This window comes from Sphaeramia orbicularis, chromosome 17 (assembly GCF_902148855.1).
Source record: "Sphaeramia orbicularis chromosome 17, fSphaOr1.1, whole genome shotgun sequence".
Lineage (NCBI taxonomy): Eukaryota > Metazoa > Chordata > Actinopteri > Kurtiformes > Apogonidae > Sphaeramia > Sphaeramia orbicularis.
Window position 1 is genome coordinate 27,651,400 of NC_043973.1, and position 20,828 is coordinate 27,672,227.

Here is a 20,828-nt window from a genome sequence, read left to right on the forward strand (position 1 = left end):
ATAATGCAGGGTTTATATTGTGCACTGTCAACCATATACACAATGGTCTCTCAATAAAACAAAAGCTCCTTTTTTCTACCACAATATAATTTATTAATTTATACAGAATAAAAGCAAACAATGTTGTGAAAGTTACCGGTAAACACAGTACAGTAGTGTAGTTTGTTCAACATCAAGGGATGATCCAGTTGGTCCGCTTACATTTACATTAAAAACAAAGATTTAAAAATGCATCATTACATTATGTAGACAACTATTAAATTTATTTTAAATTTAATAAATAGATCCATTTTTGCAAACCATTCCTATGCATTCAAAACTGTTTATTTCTAATACAGCGGCTCTAGAGTGTGTTGAGTGTTCATTTCTGGCCCTCGGTTCTTTGCCTGCGGATGAGATCAGAATAAAGTCCTCCTTTGCTCAGCAGTTCCAGGTGAGTTCCAGCCTTAAAAGAAAGAAGCTGCTGTTAGAATAATTAGAACCCATAAAACACCATACATCGAAAAGAAACATCCAATATATCCGAATTAATTACTAACACTGAATAAAGTGAATTCTCTAGTCTGAACTCTGAAGGTTGTCTAATAAATTAGCTCAGACAATGAACAGGAGATAAGAGCACCTCCATTTCTCCAAATACTCTCAACACCTCACCTCCACAATACGGCCATTGCTCATGACACAGATGAGGTCAGCCCCTTGAATTGTACTCAGCCGGTGGGCGATGATGAGCACAGTGCGACCCCTTGTGGCCCTGTCCAAAGCTTCCTGCACCACTCTTTCAGATTCTGCGTCCAGAGCACTGGTGGCTTCGTCCAGTACCAGGATGCTGGGGTTCTTGATCAGTGCACGGGCAATGGCAATGCGCTGTTTCTGGCCACCGGACAATGTCGCACCTCGTTCACCTGTGTTTACACGGATAGATAGATAGATAGATAGATAGATAGATAGATAGATAGATAGATAGATAGATAGATAGATAGATAGATAGATAGATAGATAGATAGATAGATAGATAGATAGATAGATAGATAGATAGATAGATAGATGGATGAAACTTTATTGATCCCACAACGGGGAAATTCACTGGTTAAGGCAGCAACAGGATAAATGCAAAGAAAAAGTGCATGCATAAGATTAAAAAAAAAATACACAAAAAATAATAATAGTAATAGGTAATAAAACTCTATAGGCTATACACATATTTACGTAAGAAGCAGTATTGCAGTATAGCATTCTAAAGACAGGTCGATTTTGTTATACTTTAATCACAGATAACTGTTAAAAATGAATAAAAGCCTTGATGACAGCACTTACCAACCACAGTGTTATAGCCATCTGGAAAACTTGTTACAAAGCCATGAGCGTTGGCTTGCTTGGCTGCATTTATGACCTCCTCATCTGTGGCATCAGGCTTCCCAAAGCGGATGTTCTCCATGACAGAACATCCAAACAAAACTGGCTCCTACAATGACAAAAATTGTTAACATCCCCCTTTCAAAATGTAGGATTTGATTGATGAACAATCCTCACCTGATTGATGAACCCAATAACCTGCCCTCTAAGCCAGGACAGGTCAAGAGTGCGAATGTCAAGTCCATCTAACATGACTACACCGCCAGTTGGGTCGTAAAAACGCTCCAGCAAGGACGCCACTGTGGACTTTCCTAAAATGTATAAAACAAATAAAAATGCATTTACTCACTAGAACTGAAAGTATGTTGACATGCACATTAATATCTACTACTATTGTCTACTTTGGCAGCTGTCATGTAAATAGTATATTCTGTATAGATATTCTGCCTTGTTGCTTTTTTCCAAATCTAGCATTTTCTGTGTGATATGCTGGTATTACTCCCAATTTATAAGGATTCTTTGGTCATGTAACAGTTCACTGAGAGGTTGTCTCTCATTCATGGGTTTTATAACAGGATGCAACACACAGTCCCTGTTTGCAGTCACATAGAGTAGAAACAAAGAAAATTCCACATTTCTGGTTGAAAGAAGAAACACACCTAGTTGTAAACAGTATGGCCTGATTTTAAATCAGGATCTGCACAACTCTATGTAAATATTCATTCTAATTATCCAGTAAAAATCCTTATTAGGAACTTTGTCCTAAGTGATAAAAATGACACATTTTGTACATGTAATGCAGTCACTAAGTTTACTACACTGTTAATTAACGCATTAAAATCTGTTACTACCTCCTCCTGATTCTCCAACAATAGCGACTGTTTTACACGGTGGCAATGTTAAGTTGAACTTTTTCAAGATCTGATGTCCAGGTCTGGTTGGGTAACTGTAAACATACAAAATTCAGACATGTTACTCATACTATCAGTCACTATCAATCCTGTTCATCCGATTTGTTTTTAGATAAGCAAACCTGAATGAGATGTTCATGAAATCAACTCTCCCTGTCAGTGAATGATAGGGGATGCGCCCGCCTCCACAGAGTGGAATAGCAGGTTCTAAAGATAGAAACTCAAAAACTCGAGCACCGGAGCTCATTCCTCTCACCACCTGTAACAAACACATAATTAAAATGCCATCTGCATCATACAATAGATAAATCAATATTATATTATTTCACATGTACACAGTGAACAATGCTTTGTATTACATCTAAGAATCAGATACATTTTGAATCAACTCACTTGACCAAAAAGGATGGAGATACTGGCCAAAGACCTAAAGATAGAGAGGGTAAATACGTGACACACTGGCATCGATTATGATAAGTGAAAACTGAGAAATCTTTACTAATGAATGTGATGAGCAGTGCCTTTAACCTCTGAACAGTCTGGGAAGCAACAAGGAAAGACATCAGGTCTCCAGGGGACATTTCATTGCTCGAAATTAAGGTCCCACCAGCAAAAATAGTTCCAAGGACAATGCCTGTGTCAACAACACACAGCACAAAACCATTAGTATATTAGACATCCTGAGGTATGGCTGTGATTAATATTGTGTTTACTCACAGTTCAGGGCTATGTTAGACAGTCCTTGGAAAACAGCTATACCAGTACCAAGGTTTTCATTCATCTCACATGATTTGTCAACTTCATATGCATACAGCCTGCCAAAACAAGCAGAGAAAACAAACATTGTATCTGTTTATGCATTTAACATGTAAAAATATTACAATTACATATATAGTCTCACATACTGGAGCTCACGTTCTTCCATGGCAAACGCTTTCACTGTCCGAACATTGCCAAGTGCCTCGTCTGCAACTCCTGTAGCTTTTGCAACCTTGAAGTTGAATCAAGACATAGCAGTATTCTTAGTGCTACTATATCTGACTAATACTTAGAAAGTGTAAATAAGTGTCTTAATAACATTACAGTGACTGGAACTCAATACTCTGTGTCTTGTGATTATTTGTAAAACCTTATTCTGAGTGTGAATGAAATATCTCAAAGTATAAGCAATGCCTATGTAAACCAACAATTATTTAGCAGAGTAAAAGTCAAGAACATTTTTGGGTAGTAAAAAGGATATATCTACACCATATACTATATCCACCTGTTTGTAACTTTTTGAGTCATTGTAGTTCAGATATTGGAATTTACTCTGGTGGTAACTGTATGTATAAAAAAAGATTGTGCGCTGCTGCCAATGATTCTCAACAAAGCAAAAACTCTGCATTAGATCTCACCTGTTCTTGAGCCAAACGGGACAATTTGCGAAGTAATGAGCCGATGACAGCTCCTGCTCCCACCAAACAGGGAAGGACGACTACTGTCAAACCTGTGAGTTTGGGTGAGATGAGGTAGAGGGAGACAAAACATCAACTGTCTGTGTAATACTCCGTAAACCCTGCAAATTTGCACAGAGAACAGATTAGAAATGAAATGATTAATACCAGAATTTAATCTTTGTGAACTCTGGTCACTGAATCACATTAATGATTCTACCTGAGAAATGACCAACTTGAAGGAAGACTTGAACTCTTGAATGTCAGCAGTCAAACGATTCACAAGCTGCCCGGTTTTATTGGCATCAAAGAAAGCCACATCTTGCCTAAGACAAAAATAACATCATCAGTGAGAATATGCACATTATTGATTTGCTCATTACAATTTACCCATTGAGCCATTAAATGGTACATCACATCAGGGGGAGACGTACCTCAGTAAAGATGCAAAAAGCGTTTTTCTCATGTTCGCTGCCACTCTCTCACCCACTCTTGAAAGAAGAATAATGTAGCCACTCGTCAGCAAGCCCTGCACAATGGCACAGATTAATGACTAATGCAACAGGCCATTTTCCAATAAACAACTCTGACATTTAAGTTTGATTATATTTATAATTAATAGCAAGAGAAATGTTGTGTATAATACAATTAAATCCACAGAATGCATGACAACAAAATAAACAAATACAGCCTCAATAATTCAACCTTTCCATGACAGAAAGACAGGGTGCTTGCCCTTTATCCAAATAAAAACTCAAGACTTTTTCAAAACTGCTAATTTTCTCCCCAAGACTTTGACTTTATGTACTTTTATACTTGCGTGTCTACTTTTTTGGTTGAGATTGTACCTGCTGTGTGTAGTAGAAAAGTTAATTTTAATAAATGTATGAATGAATGAATGAATGAATGAATGCATAATTTACACTAAATTATGTTGACTGACAGAAATGCTGTCAAACATATGAAAATCCAAAAGTGCCAAGATATCACACAAATAAGTTTCACTTGAATAATTCCAGGACCAACTGGTTAGTGAAATCACATCAAGTTTTTTTTTTTTTTTTTATATGCTGTCCTCATGTATTTATCTTACAAGATTATGTGCCTTTGAGCATACTCTAAAATTCTACTATGAGAAAAACTTCTTTCTATACTTTATTAAGACTTTCATACAAAATTCCAGACTTTTCAAGGTCTGGAAAATAGTATTTCAAAATTCCATACTCTTTAAGACTTTCAAGACCTATACAAGCACCCTGAAAGAGTACTTTTCCAAAAATAGTAGCATTAAAAGAATTTGTACTCATTTTGCTTTTTTGCCTCCACAACATCCATTTCCTCTCTGCAAGTTAGTAGAGGAAACTACAATCACACATTACATACTGTGAATTTGACGGTAGTTTTTCAGCGGTTGTTATATTTAATAACACTGTGATATGAATGTGGCTATTTGAGTGTTTGACTTGATCTATACTCACCTGGAATCATAAAGCCCAAGCAATTTCAGGGCAGGGCCTCTTATTTCACGAACATAATTCCCACTTTGTCCCCTCAGGTACTGCGCCACAACATTCACCAGATCCCCAAGCATCAGGGGGATAGGGATATTCAAGATAGCTGCTCCAAAAGCGAGCTGAGAAAAAAAAAGCATTAATTCAGCTAAAAGTATAAAGTGTCATGTGAATATTTTATCATTCAAATCTTAACATTTTTAAAAGAGGTGATGAGCCGTACCACAACAGCACCAATGAGAGCAAAGAGCTGAGGTTTGACAAATTCCCACAGAATATGCCATTTAAATTCAGGCACAGGCTTTTTAGCTTCAATCTGCACTGGTGTATTGTTATCACATCAGCTTCACAGTAGGCTACATGGCAAAACAGTCGTGCAGACACAGTTAGGACAGCCGGTCCCAGGAGAACCTTCAGAGCCACGTTTTGAGGTTTGGATGTTCGTGTGGTGGACCGGCCGACAGCTTTCTGGGTAAAGCTCCAGATGCGACTGACAGCATTACTGGGCTGCCGTGAAGCGGCTGTATGCATTAGAACCTTGAGATGTATACAACCTGCAAGAAAAGACAGTATTTAGACATTTGTCATTAATATGGATTGTACATGATGTAAAGACCGCAGAGCAAAACAAACTCAACAGGTATGAACTGTTACTCTTTAATATTACATGCTGAGATTCATCTGAAAATAGTTACAACCAAATACTATTTTTAATTTACTCTGTCATGTGTTGATATCACTTGTACTTTAACATATACTGGAACAGAAGTCACTGTGATCCTTCCTGTTCTCCTTCAGGATTCGAAGAGAATTTTGTTTGGTTTGTGCAGTTTCTAAATTAAGCTGTTATGATTTTTTTTTTTTTTTTTTTACTAATTTTTAATGTACATGCAGACAAACATATAATTATCTTTTTTGTATAAAATGACATTTACTCATATTTTGCTTTAACGACGGTAACAAACACAACTTTTCTTCACTTCCTCAAAACAATACTGTTTATCCAACCTTTGACTGTAGTCTCTACTAACATAATGGCGATGTTTATGAAAAATAATAATGTTTTGATGCTTTATTAGTTTCTGACAGGTTAATAGCTTTTGTTGTGAGGACCACATTATGAACTACTCGTCAGTCCAGAGATGAAATAAGTACAGGATTGAAATGATTTGTGTCATTCATTACACCACCAGTCTTGACTTGTTTGGAAGCTGTTTTTCCGAGACTAGTACTATAGTCCAAAGTAGGCTAAGCTTATCATTTTAATTAGCTGACCCCACATGGCTTAACTAGCAGAGTGTCAGCTGTGATTAGCTAAACTAGCTACAGGTCACATTACCCACCGTGAAGGTTTCCATAAATCTGCTGTTTTAATGAATCGCGGAGGAAACCGAGCTGGTGAAATGGTACTTATTCTAAAGCAAAGTAAATGAAACATTGCTGTGATTGTTTCATTGACTGTAAGCTCATTCAGTAAAATACTCGTTAAGCTGTATAGTAATCCACAGACACCCTGCAGGCTGCCATATTGACTCTGACCCAGAGTGCATTTCTGCGGCTGTCAACGGCTCTGTCTCTTCTTTAATAGTCAATTTAACGGCGCTGTGTTCACTTATTTTACAATATAGAATTATTCTGAAGACGACTAAACGATATGTGAAAATTCAGCATGATAGGATCCACAAATTCTACTTCTGTTTGAGAAATCATAGAAAAACTACAACTACAACAGGAAATGACGCTAGTTAAAATGAAGTGACGCAAATTACGTTTTGTGACATTATGTTTGCGAAAGACAAAAACAGTGGACAGGCATAGGATGGTTGTATTTTTGGAAACCAACTACCTGACCTCGAGACAGGCTGAAGAGAACATTGCCCTATATAAAGCATTGCTGTGTAAACGGGCCGTGTTCTGGTCGGGATCAGGCTCTGAAGAAAGTCGAAAACGACATCAACATCAGCAGATGGACGGAGCAAGTCGGGAACAAAACAACCGTGTCACCCTGACTACATGAGAGGCTGAATCATTCACAGGCTAGTCAGCCACGGGACCGTCGACTTTGGCAGTCCGTGTCGGTTTATATTGATATTACATATTAAACAGTCCATCTGACAAGACTTGTTTACTGTGGTTTAAAGGCTGTACATGGTTTTACATACGTCCGATAGACGGTAGACGACCGGTCTCCGCCAGACTAGCAAGTTAGCAAGCTATTGTTAGCCGGAGCTAACGTTACCCTTATCCGAACAGCTGGGTAGCTAGCAGCAGAATGTAACTTGGGTTTCGAGACAGAATTTATGTAGAAAATTGTTTACTTCAATTAGTTCTCAGTAGAGACTGACCATAAGAATGTGAAGCACAATGGCCAACTTTGAAACGTACCACGAGTATCAGAGAATCGAGGACTTTGAGGAGGACTCACCGCCAGGGAGGAGGATTTACTGGTGCATGTGCCTGAAGGCCTGAAAGGTAAACATCTTATTACACCTAACTAATTATACTTTTGCTACGATATTACAGGCTAACTACACCGACATTTACCTGCAGTTTGTGGTCTATAACACGCATGCTGTGTACAATACAGGTCCAATTTGTCAGTGGTTTAGTTTTTAGCTGTCTCATGTTGTTATGCACGTTTCTCCTACGACTCATGGCACCACATCAAGAACCTGGATAACCTTCTTTACAAGGATATCCTTTGAACCTACAGGGCAATTTAATAAAACAGTTTTACTGCATTTTAAAACGTTTTCTCACAACTTTATTAAAATGCCTGTCTATAGTCCGATCTAGACTATTCAATGTCTTGCTTGTTTACTATGTAATTGCCTTGTTACTATAAGAATCACTGTGATAGTACATTTTTTGGGAGTTATGCATCTAATACTATATCTGATGTTTTTCACAGATGTAATCTAGTCTGTCTGCTAGTATGAGGTCCTGTTGATACTTTTGTTTTGCCTTAATCAGCATGTCTACATTTATCATTTCATCAAAAGAATGGCTTCGCTTGTATATGTTGTCAGAGTTCTTTGAGCTTGTGTAAGTATAAGAAAAAATAGGCCATTCTAATCATTAATGATTGCAACATTGACTGTGTTTAGCTTCTCAGAGCACTAGTGTATAGCTCCAACTGTATGCTTGTTTTCAGAGTGAGCCTAATTCATGTCAGTGGGAAGGTTTTTCCTGGTTGCTGTTGTTATGACAGTTTAGTGTGCCTCAGGCTTGAGCCGAGGATGATTTCATCAGCAGCTGTACCTGAAACTCATGTGAAATGGTTCAGCAAAAAACTGCTTTACCACTCTAGCATGCCATTGCAGCATATTGTTGTTTTTTTTTTTCCAGTTTTGTGCTAGAGAGTTTTACTCATGCTTCGTACTGATGCAGTAGAATCTTTTTATTTATCTGGTATTTGGCTAATCTGACCACAGTGATATCATTAATATTGGCCGTTTAACCTGGAAAATAAGTCCACATAATAGCAGCCACAAACAAAACCTCATCCTTGTTAACTTATCTTATTTATATTAATGTAGACATGGAAATCCAGAATAGCAGCAGTTGGTGTATGTTACTGGAGTAGAATTTTACTTCTATGATAATGATTTTTAAGTATGAAAGGTAATTTTTTTTCTTTTTTTATGTCACAGTCAGTTTTTGTTTGTGTCACATTCACCCGTTTCTCGTCAACTGTGTGGAGTACGATGTCCTGTTTGCTAATCGGGCAGTCACCACACAGTGCCGGGCCAGAATCCCTTGGACAGGAACAAGGTCACTCTCCCAGATGCCATCCTACCTAGCCAGCAGTGCACTCAGAGGTAATTGTGTTTTAAAAATATAATTGTAGAAAGTTAAAGTGTGTGAAAATGTCCACAGGGAGTTGAAAATTGTGGAGAAGACCCTGCAGTGACATTAAAGCCTGTCCCCTCATTTGAGCGAGTTTAGACAGATAGTTCTTCTCAAGCAGTCATCATCTAGAATATTATTAGAGCCCTTTTGAAGACAGGCCATTAGAGGGATTTCAATTGTCTGGCTTAATACAGTCGTAATTACACAGCGTCTTATGGGATGTGTTGTCAGCCTGTGAGATATAGACACATTCACAGTCTGGAAATATGGAACAGTGGCCTATTTAACTGCACCCTGGGGCCCTTTGCTTCAACCCTAGATAATTATGAGGCCTGATTTGTGTTTATAATATTTATCAGTGACTCTCACTTTATCAATAGGCCCCTCTGTTTCCTTTTGTACAAGTATGAACGTAGGCAGAATCTGACTTTTTGTTACCTCATATGAGACCATGAATATTCCAGTTACTGACTGAAATTATGATCCATTACTTGCTTCAAAATGTTTCCAAATATGAGAAATATGACCTTAATATTGTGTGTTGTATCGCACATTATAAGTTTTGATGTATTTGTCAAATTAAGGTTATGTTAAATGAGGAAACATCTATTGTTCATAAGGTTTGTTTTAAACATCTATTTGTGTGAAAAAAAATAACACAGGGTTTAATAATCTCTGATAATATTATAGAATAACATGTTGTTGAAAGAGTACTTGACTTCAAATTCATGTGAGTCACCATCCTGCCAAAATGTTCAGTTTTGCTGTTAATCTCACATTTAGATGGATTGCTTTAGGTTGCAGCATTCTTGCCACTCATAGTTACTCAGAGGAAGATATTTATGTGTTGCTTTCAGACTGACTTTAGGAAACAGGGTAGTGTAATTGATAGGTTCAGTGAGGTAAAACTGTCTGCCCAATGTACTGGCAACTCAGCTGGGCCAGCAGGCTGACAATCATATGACACCTCACTAACTGAAGGAACATGTACTCACCAACTTCTGTGTTATGGTCAGATTTTTTTGAGATGTTGCCTGTCATGTTTTCTTTAGTTTGTCTACTAGGTCTGTTACCAATCAGTGTTGCAATAGTTGCTATTGCAGCTACAAAGAATGGTAATTTAGGAACAGCAGCATGTCTTACAGCTCTGTCTATTTCTTCTGTATTTTCACTGGTAAACCTTTTTATTTTTATTTCTAATATCTGATACCAGCCTAAATAAATAATGATCAAGAACTGACCATGAAAATTGCTTATATTGGCTGATATATTTTTACAGGTATAGATTACAGCTGCCCAGTATGCTCTGTGTTTTGACATGGAATACTCAGAAGCTTTCTTAATTATAGAATGAAGTAAACAGCTACGCAACCTGTAAACAGGAGATGTGTGTCAGTTTAATAGATTACAACATACTCAGAGAGCAACAAATGGAACTTTTCATATTTGTATCCAATATTTTATGATGATTTTGATTAAAACAATTGTTAATGTATGGATATAGCATGCCATTTTTATTTGTCAATGCCTCCTTTAAGATGTATGTAATTTCAGAGTTCAGGTCTGATCAATTTCATCTTTATATGAACAAACTGGTTATAGCCAGATGGCTAAGAAACAGAAACAGAGGCACCAACACATAGCACAGTGCAATTCTGATTGGACAAAAGAATAAATATAGATAATAAGCCCTGTAAAAACCCAAAGAATAGTCAAATTCCAATTCTGTTGCTGTTTGCGACTGTGTAATGTTATTATAGGCTTTTCTGTCTTCTACTTCCTCTATTTCTTTGCAGGATTCAAGACAATAGCTGGAACATATTCTTCTCATTATGGCCACCATCTTTTGGATCTACCGACTTGTGAAAGTTTTTTGCAATGTTCTCAGCTACTGGGAGATTAGGCAATTCTACATCAAGGCACTCAAGATCAGAATGGTGAGTTCAGCAGCAAGAGGTGCATGTTACAGCCATAAATCATTATTAGCTTATTATCATATGGAGTATAAGGTGTCACTGAGTTTTGCTGTAATGCATTGTATCTCCCTTCCTGCTTTTCCCAGGATGAACTATGCAACTTCACATGGCAGGAAGTCCAGGACAGGCTCATTAGCCTGCAACGGGAACAGCAAATGTGTATACACAAGAAGAGCTGACAGAACTTGATATCTATCACCGCATTCTCCGATTAAGAACTACATGGTGGCCATGATCAACAAATCGCTGCTGCCAGTACAGCTACAGCTCCCCCTGCTGGGCAATGTGGTGTTCCTCACCCAAGGCCTCAAGTATAACTTTGAGCTCATCCTCTTCTGGGGTCCGGGTCGCTGTTTCAGAATAAGTGGAATCTGCATCCAAAGTACAAACGGAGTGGAAACCGATTGGAGCTCGCACAGCAGCTTAGTAGGGTCATCCTTCTGATGGGATTAGCCAATTTGTTGCTATGCCCCTTCATTCTGGTGTGGCAAGTGCTTTATGCTTTCTTCAGCTATACTGAAATAATTCGCAGAGAACCCGGGAGCCTCGGAGCAAGACGCTGGTCTCTGTTTGGTCGTTTATATCTGCGGCATTTTAATGAGCTGGACCACGAGCTACATGGACGTTTGGGTCGTGGATACAAACCCACATCTAAATACATGAACTCATTTACGTCACCACTGCTGACTGTCTTTGCTAAGAACCTTGCCTTCTTCTCTGGCTCAGTCTTGGGCGGTACTTATTGCACTGACGGTCTATGATGAAGATGTTCTCACAGTGCAGCATATTCTGACCGCTATCACTGTGCTCGGAGTGGTTTATTACATCACCAGGTATGTTTTTAGAGTTTGAGTTCAGTTTACCATATTTTCTTCTGCAGGATTTACCCAGAGAGTACACAACTTGACCATATCGTTACCTTTACAGTTTGTAAAATTATACACCATAGTATACTGTAATATATTCCAGTTTTTAGGTCATAGGTAGATTGTTAATTAAGGAAACTTTACATTTTTTTCCAAAATCAACCTTCCTATACAGAAATATCCTGTTTTCCTAATACTGCCAAACTGACTGATGTTTTCATACCTGTCCGGTGCCAGGTCCTTCATCCCAGATGAGCATATGGTATGGTGCCCTGAACAGCTGCTCCAGTGCATGCTGGCACACATTCACTACATGCCAGACCACTGGAGGGGCAATGCTAACAAGAGCGAGACCCGTGACGAGGTGGCACAGCTGTTCCAATACAAAGCGGTGAGCAAGACGGAGATTGGCACTGATACAGAAAACAAATTACCCATGTGATCACATCGGAGACAGTTTGACAGTAATATCATGGATTTGCTGATGCATTTTGGTATAGATATAATGGACATTATAATATGAATGTACAGTTTACCATATAATAAATGACATCTCTGCTTAATTCAGGTGTTTATCTTGGAGGAGCTGCTTAGTCCAATTGTCACCCCCTTCATCCTCATTTTCCACCTGAGGAATAAGTCTCTAGAGATTATTGACTTCTTCAGGAACTTCACTGTTGAGGTGGTTGGAGTCGGGGACATCTGCTCCTTCGCACAAATGGACATCAGGCGCCATGGAAACCCAACAGTAAGACTTGTCCTTGTGTCTGCCCAAATCACACTAACTTAGCTGAGGTCCTGGCGAAGGTTTCAAGTAAGATTGTGATACTGTTGATGCTTGAATTGAAATATTTTTGTGTTTTTTGCAGTGGATGTCGGAGGGACAGACAGAAGCCTCCATATACCAACAGGCTGAAAATGGCAAAACAGAGTTGTCCCTAATGCATTTCACCATCAAGAACCCACGTTGGCAACCGCCTCAGGAGAGCTCAGTGTTCATCAGCCATCTGAAGGAGAAGGTGCAGCATGATGCCCTGAGTGGCCCCCCCACCCAGCAGCTGCTCTCTGAGGCTCCACTCTGCACCTCGCTGCAGTCCAATGAGTCTGGCACTGTGGTAAGATGCCTCAAGTCTTCCATTATAATGTAAAAAAAATAATTGTTATGTAAAAATGTTAATCAGGAGGTGTAAATAGCCTTGGGTTTATCTTTAATTTAAGTCTAGTGTTTGTGAAACAACTGTTAGAACTGTAGTTGCTAATGTGTATCCATGATGTAAGAACTTGTTTTACTTATTAACCAGTCAATGCACATGAAAAAATAATGATAGTAGTTACACCTTGGTTACACAAGAACCCGACTCTCCCAGAGTCCCAGTGACTTCACTTCTTTGCTCAGTTATTCTTTTCATCTTCAAAGTTCTAACTCAAGTCAGTCCAACCTTTTGATCTGATTTTATTCTTTTTCATTTCTTTTTTTGTAACTGTATATAACCCTGCTGTGAAGATCACTCTAGCCGATGTATGTCACAGCCACAACTGTGCACCCCAAGAAATACTTTTTCTTTCTACAAGAGTATAAAGACAGGTGACAAATAAAAGTAAAAACCAATGTTAAGCATCTTGGTGAGGTCTTGGATCACCACATACCATATTGATTCTAATCTGTGAACTCTACAGGAGGGATGAACACCATCCTTCCAAAATATATTGCCCTTGACGATGTTGTAGATGTTCTGGTGACTCCGAAGATCATAGAATAGAATAATTTTGATCCTTTTAGTGACCCTTCATGCCCTGTAGATGTAGGCTTTGTCAACCAGAACGAAACCACTTTCATCAGGTTTTTCCTTTAGTTTACCCGTCTGGTATATTTGTATGAAATAAAACACTATAATTACTTTTTTGTGTTCATTTACAGGACCTGTGTGTGAGATTTAGGGCAATCTATTAACAGAAATGGAATGCAGTTATTGTAATTATGTTTTGATTATTGTATTATTGACTGTAACAGTGAATCATTGTGTTTTCTTAAGCTTATTAGCCATTTATAGCTACATGGGGAGACTGCAATTTTGCACCACAGTGTTTCTATAGTAGCTTAAAATGATGTTAATTTCAGGCTCTTGCACACATGGAAATGGAAGATTGTTGGAGGCATATTCAGTTAGTTTGATCCTCCAACCCTATCAGTACCTGACACTAACCCCTTCACACTATTATAAACACACTATTATAAAGGTATTATACATGTATAAACCTGGTATGTTATTGTTTCCAGCCTGAAAACCTGCTGGCCAGTGTCTTGGCCCATCCCATTCTGACTGCATCTGGACTCCAAGGTCGTGAGCATCGCTTGATCCCACCGAGTACTGCTGCCTCTGCTGCTGCCAGTGTCTTGGCATCTTTGTCCAGCTCCAGTTTGCACATACCGGCCGCGTTCGCTCACATGGCTTCCTCCCCTCCTCCATCCATCCAGAGAGCACCATGTACCGCAGTGATCGCACTATTATTGACAGGTACTGCATGACTTATATACTGCACTCTGGAATGGTGTCTTCATATGCTGATTAAAAACGCGGTCGTCATCTTTACTTAACAACTTTCTTTTCCAGTATGTCTAACAGTGACTCTCGCATGCGAAGCAATACACTGCACTCAGAGTTTGCCTCAGCAGAGATGAGTCTCCACGCCATCTACATGCATGAGGTAATTTTGTGAAAGTGAACTTCAGGCTCCAGACATCAGTGTTGAGGCTTTCCCTTCTTTTTCCCCTCTTATGTATCTATATTTTGTGCTTGTCTCTCCAGCTCCACCAGCAGAATTCTCACCCACAAAGATCTTCAGGACAGTGGCAGAACCAGTGCCGATGAGAGATCTTCACACCAACACTGGTAAATTTGTTTAGACTGATCTTACAACTTTTGTTTAGCAAAACCATAAATGTGTCATTACAGAGAGTTGAATGACTTTTAAATCTTCATCACTTCATGGTTGATAATACAACCAAAATAAATGCCTGTGCTTACGTGAAATCTTTTATAGTATTTACTTCCCATATCTCAACACTTGCAGTTATATCAATTCCATTTATATTTGTATATTAACATCTTCTGTAATGGTGTTGTCAAAGGTTAGATTTTTCCCTCACTTTTCTACCTGGGTCTTTGAAACAAACATCTCATATTACACAGTGAGACAAAGGTCATTTTCCACTTTTCATGAGCAAATGCTTTGATTGGCTAAACACAGATCAGCTTACAGTGCAGCTAGGATCAGATTTTGACATAAAGCTACAGTAAACACATGATAAATACAAAAGTACAACTGCATTCACAGTTAATACCCCTCATCCAGCTTAGCACTGAGTAGCTTGTTAGCCTTAGCCATTAGCCTGCACACAGCAGGTAAGAATGAGTGGTAAATGAAACATCAACACTGGTCAAATGACAACATCTTTGCTCTCCAACAGGCTGCCCACAAAACTATCTGTCCCTATATTATAACTGGGCAAAGCTAATAAAATATATTTTCACACAGATGCACACAGAGCCACTGTATGCAAGTGTAAGAAACACTTAAATTGTAAACTAGTTTTTCTGATGTGGTAACTGCTCTGCTGTTAGTAACTGAAAACTGATTTTACATCAAATCAATGGCCAAAGGACAAATCCCCCTATCTTAAAAAGGCACTTTTTTGAGAAAATTTAGAATATCTTGTTGTTTTATTGCAGAATGCTATTTGTAAGAAATAATATAGTCCAAAAACCATGCATTATTTATTGGGTTTCATTACCAAACAGCATTCTGCAAGAAAACAGTAAGTGGTTTTAGCTTTCTAGAAAAATGGCATTTTTCAGATAGAAGAATGTATTTTTAAGCCATTGAAATGTGATTGGTTCTACTTTTTTACATCACAAGTAAATTATTTTCCAAGTGGCTTCTTTTGTCTGGAGGCCATCTTGTGATGGGCCACTAGAGGAGAAGGTCATATTTTCACAACTTTATTTGAGACATTTAGGTAAACCTCAAAACACAATAAAGATGCATTTTCATGGTAAGAGACCTTTAAATTATGTCTTAAGAGTACACTTGTGGGCAATGTTAGAAATGTTTAGAAAAGCTGTTGTGTGGCCTTTGGATGAACTTCTCCATTGCTCTTTGTAACCACACAGGTTTGCAGGGACACAGTGGCTTTGGTGCCAGCAGCTCCATGTCCACTCCTGTCCACCTCGGAGGCTGGCAAGAAGAAGAGGAAGAGAATGAAGATGATCAAGAGATTAACAGTGGATCTACTCCAAAACAGGGCACTGGGAGTAGTTGTTGAAGTGCCTTACGTCATAAGGTATATGCTCTGTCTTTAACTTTACTCATCATCTGACAAAAACACCTCTAAAGGATTGAGTGCCATCATAACTTCCTCTTCTCTCTTTTTAGTGTTTACATTTTACTTTCTTCAAGAACATCGTGGCCTTAGAAGATCTTCATGGAGAATTTAGCATGGACCTTTAAAATATCACTCAACATTTGTTGTAGGAGGGGCTCAACTGAATAACCACTGTCCCTGCTCCTCCATCATGCCTCATCCTGTCACATCTGGCAGACTATGGCATCAGGGAAACCATATGTCTTCCATCCGCTTCATCATGACTTTGCCATAATCTTGTACAGACAAACTGCTTGTAAATTGTGTGACAGAATGAAATTCATGACTTCTGCTGTGCCGCACGAGCACACAATGCAAAGTATCTGTGCATCACAAGGTTTTATAGTGTGAGTCTTAGTTGAAGTTTGAACAGAATGGTGTTGTCATCTGTGCTACAAAGACTGCAAAATGATAGTGCAGCTGCCTGAAAAACTATCGTCTTCAAAAAGAAATCAATAGTTGAAGTTGCGCTGTTTGACCCTTGTGATTTGTAAATACACTTTTACGTCTTACTTATCCTTCATTTTTATCACCAGAACTAATCCAAGAAAAAAATGACAAAGTATTGATGAAAAAAATGTCTGTAGTTGCTACACATACCCAGCAACTATGTCACAAAACATGTCTTTTTAAGCAGACATATATTTGTTCAGTATTCATATACTTAAAGCTGATGTATCAAGATAATGCCATTCCTTAAAAACCGGACTGAAATAACAGCCCAGATACACTTGAAGAAATCCTAATGCAGGTATAAGATGCATTTTAATTCCGTTAAAGCAGTCAGCTTTATGCCTTAACACTTAATAAACACCCATAAATCCTAGTTTTCCGTATTACTTCAATGGTACCTCAAGAAATGATTCCAATCAATACCTCTGTGAATTACACACAGATGCATCTTTTAACTGCATTGGATTTTAACTTCGGGTTTAAATGGAGTCTGTTGTATTTTCTGCCCTTCCCTTGCTTTGGCTTTTCCCTAAGTACATTTTTTGAGCAAATGGCGCCCCAGAAATATTAGGAAAACAAATATTTTCATGAACAAAACAGGGTGGTATTGCTTTTACAAATCATTGTTCTGCATGTTAATGTTATGTTGTTTTTCCTGAATGACACGTGCTATTGCATCTGCACCTTAAGATTTGAGGAGTTTAGATCATCAGTTCTTTTCAGTATTTTAAAAGGTCTTTCCAGCATCCTGTATTAGCTTTGGATTTATTTATTATCTGTCCCCCCAACTATTTAATTATCTCTGTGTATTTATATTTTAAAATCATTTATTTAAATTGTTTTTGACAATTATTTACATCATGAAAAGCTTAAAATTTTAATGATGAAAAAGACCCCAGCTACCTTAAATTCTGATATAAAGTAATAAGTTAGTTTCAGTCAAGGTTTTTTCAAAGAGCCAGCTGCATGATATTGACGGTGAATAAACTAGGTCTATATTTGCTAGTTCATGCAGTGCACACAATACTGCTTTTTTTGGTCACTTTACATAGAGTAGTTTACAGTAACAAATACTGTAGTTTTCCATTATCGCAATGTACATATATTTCTTTGTTCTCTCATGCTCAGAAATCTTTCACCCTGTTGTTGGAGTGTTTGTGTGTCCGTGGAAGCAATGCATTTTGATATAATAATCCTAACATGACCTCTGTTTTGCACTGACAAAAAGCAAGCTGTCTTTTTAAACGTACATGTAAAACTCTCGCATCCGTTGTTTCAGAAAGGGCAGGTCTTAAAGGGACCTAGAGTCAGTCTCCATCCTGAATGACCTCTTCATGTATTCTTTTGTAATTGTCCACAGTTGAGCGCATGGAGACACTGTGGCCAATCACAAGGAGTTGTTCTTACCTCTGGTCAGTGTTTGGGATGTCGTGCGTTTCTGTCATTATGTAAAATATGCTTACAAGGGTACTGTGGTCACTGGTCATTTGTGATAATCTCTGCATTATCATACGAATGCAGCGGGTTGACTTTGTAGACACTGGAGCTCAGCTTTGTGCACAGAGTTGGTTTCTTTTGACAGTCTCCACATGTACACCGCACTGTTATTGTCAGTCGTTTTAATTTAAGCAGTGCCTTAGTATTAAGGATTAGTATTTGCTCATTCTAGAAGCCATTTCCTCTACAGCATTTGATTTACAGATTTAGCAGCACATACTATGTACAGGTCGTTTTGGCAAGTCATTGTTTATAGCCTCAAGTATGTAGAGAAATTGTGGATGTGGCTTGTAAGATGCAAACACAGATGTGGAGATCTTGTGTCAGTCTGTTGTATTAAACAGTACACTTCATATCACGGTGTGTAAACTTGCACTGTCTTCGTAATCCTGAGGTGAAAGGCAGGAGTATACCCTGTACTTGGCAGCGTCATCATGGCCAACCCTCTCACCACACTCTGGTTTCTTATCCATTATACACCAGTCAAGGTGTCACAATGACTGGAACAAGGTGCTAAGTTTCATCCTGAAATGTTGAATATGTTTTCAGACATTGTTTTTTGTTTTGTTAAATAGGTTTGTCTTTTATTTGGTTGTGTAAATTAAGAAACACTAGCTGAAAAATGAAACATGCCAAAAGAACTCGTTTTCGGCACAGCTTTACAATATATGTGTTATTTCCTGTGTGTGAATAGAGAGGCAAATAAATCTTATTTTGAGTGTATTTGATCGTTTCGAGTGTGACTGATATGTGATGTTTATTTGAAATAAAAATCTATTTAAATTTTCTCTCAGTTTGGAATTGTTCTTTCCCCCTTTTGAAGGATCAGGTGGGTAAAATAAGAATAATAATTACTGCATGGATCTCTTTAACTCTTTGTGTCCTGAGTGTTTTTTTTATTGGCTCACCAATTGTCATGAGTACAGTAAAAATAAGATGTGAATTCATTTTGTAAATTAAAAAATAGAAGTTCTCCAAGAGCATTTACAAATGTTGACTTTGCCAAAGAAATATGCAAAGTAAAAGATGCAATTAGACATAAATGACAACAAAATGAAAATTATATTTTTAAAAAATGTATATAGAAAAAGACAACATTAAAAAAACCATAAAAATGCATAAGATGTAATAAGATCAAACAAGCTGAACTGATGTAAAAGACGTAACAGGACAAAAAACAATACTGAAGCAGATTTGTTCCACTTTGTTTTGACCATAAGAGTCAGAAAAAATGTAGATATGGCAATTTATGACATATAAGCATCAAACTGAGTTTTTGGGTCTCAAGCTGAAAAACCTTGGAAACTGGGGGTGGAATTAAACTTTATGAGACAGTACAGAATGAGACAATCACAAGGGCCACTTTTTTCATTGTAAGCTTTCCTAAGGGGTTATTAATCATACGTACTAGACAAAGTACTGGGACACACAGGTGCTATAATGTAATGTTATATTGATATAACTGTAATTATATAGTTTATATAAAGTTGCTATTTCACCTATAGGTTTAGTTCTTGCTTTTATGTCTCATCTACACTCATGAAATACTTCAGAGTTTGTTTTACTTAGTGTTGATTTTTCTTTATATTATTTTACATGTCGTACCTCTAGATTTCTGAAATATTTGTCACGTTCTGACCATAAATAATCCTTCTAGACCAGGGGTGTCAAACTCAGATCCTCGAGGGCCGGTATCCTGCATGTTTTAGATGTTTCCCTCTTCCAGCACACCTGATGGTTGTTATCAGGCTTCTGCAGAGCTTGATGATAGGCTTATCATTTGAATCAGGTGTATTGGAAGAGGGAAACATCTAAAACATGCAGGATACCGGCCCTCGAGGATCTGAGTTTGACGCCCCTGTTCTAGACCATAAGTAATCATCTGCTTTCTTTCAGCTCTTACTCATAAATAAAATCAGCCTTTAAACTTGAACAGGAATATTGATTTGACATTTACTTATGTCATAATTATTGACAGTAACTGACATGAACATTGTAATCATGATAATATTTCAGATCAAAGGGAGTGGAATGTCTTATGAGTTATAAGTGGGATGTGTCCCAGTATTTTTGTACATATAATGTAAATGGTATCCACATTTTTAACAAATATCAAGTTTCTATTTGGTTACACGATATTTTGTGTCACCTGTTTGTTACCAAATTTGTCCATAGTGTCACAATATCTCTAGGGCCATTTCTGAGGAAACATGCCATCTACTGTTCATTCTGTTCTTGATGCGACTGACATTTGTCTCACTTGTCATCTGCTATGCAAATGTTCTCTTGAGGTAACAACACCCATGTGTCTGAACATGATACAGCCACAACCTTATTCTCCAAATGGCTAAGAGGTCAAGTAAAAGGCTATGTAGGGCAGAGTGTACCTTGCACCCATTTTGTAAACGTCATCTCATCACAAAGACATGATTTTATTTGAGAAAGTTTCCAACTTGCTTTAGTAAGGTTTTCCATGCCTGTCTATTGCTCTCTATTGTGTTATAATCCAAGGGCTATGAGATGGACATGATGATCATGTTTGGACAA

At 37.9% G+C, this 20,828-nt stretch overlaps 2 protein-coding genes across 2 annotated transcripts; one reads left to right on the forward strand and one right to left on the reverse strand.

The window, feature by feature from the left end:
* Positions 1 to 69: 69 nt before the first annotated feature.
* abcb8 (ATP-binding cassette, sub-family B (MDR/TAP), member 8) lies at positions 70 to 6,751 on the reverse strand. Its single transcript, XM_030161179.1, is given in 19 exon segments — positions 70 to 445; positions 655 to 905; positions 1,318 to 1,465; positions 1,534 to 1,667; positions 2,208 to 2,302; positions 2,390 to 2,526; positions 2,661 to 2,694; positions 2,796 to 2,901; positions 2,985 to 3,082; positions 3,173 to 3,258; positions 3,665 to 3,798; positions 3,801 to 3,825; positions 3,924 to 4,029; positions 4,138 to 4,237; positions 5,186 to 5,336; positions 5,438 to 5,550; positions 5,553 to 5,733; positions 5,735 to 5,768; positions 6,558 to 6,751. Coding segments are annotated over 19 exon segments (2,112 nt in total). The 5' UTR covers positions 6,653 to 6,751; the 3' UTR covers positions 70 to 361.
* Positions 6,752 to 6,856: 105 nt separating this feature from the next.
* atg9b (autophagy related 9B) lies at positions 6,857 to 19,069 on the forward strand. The gene is given in 25 exon segments (XM_030161177.1): positions 6,857 to 7,645; positions 7,648 to 7,685; positions 7,863 to 7,908; positions 8,197 to 8,229; positions 8,232 to 8,259; positions 8,868 to 8,882; positions 8,884 to 8,945; positions 8,948 to 9,035; positions 10,863 to 10,888; positions 10,891 to 11,003; positions 11,129 to 11,210; positions 11,213 to 11,251; positions 11,254 to 11,388; positions 11,391 to 11,773; positions 11,775 to 11,875; positions 12,146 to 12,299; positions 12,477 to 12,656; positions 12,778 to 13,023; positions 14,187 to 14,322; positions 14,325 to 14,424; positions 14,521 to 14,614; positions 14,716 to 14,764; positions 14,767 to 14,799; positions 16,081 to 16,250; positions 16,343 to 19,069. Coding segments are annotated over 24 exon segments (2,400 nt in total). The 5' UTR covers positions 6,857 to 7,578; the 3' UTR covers positions 16,233 to 16,250; positions 16,343 to 19,069.
* The last annotated feature ends 1,759 nt before the right edge of the window (positions 19,070 to 20,828 follow it).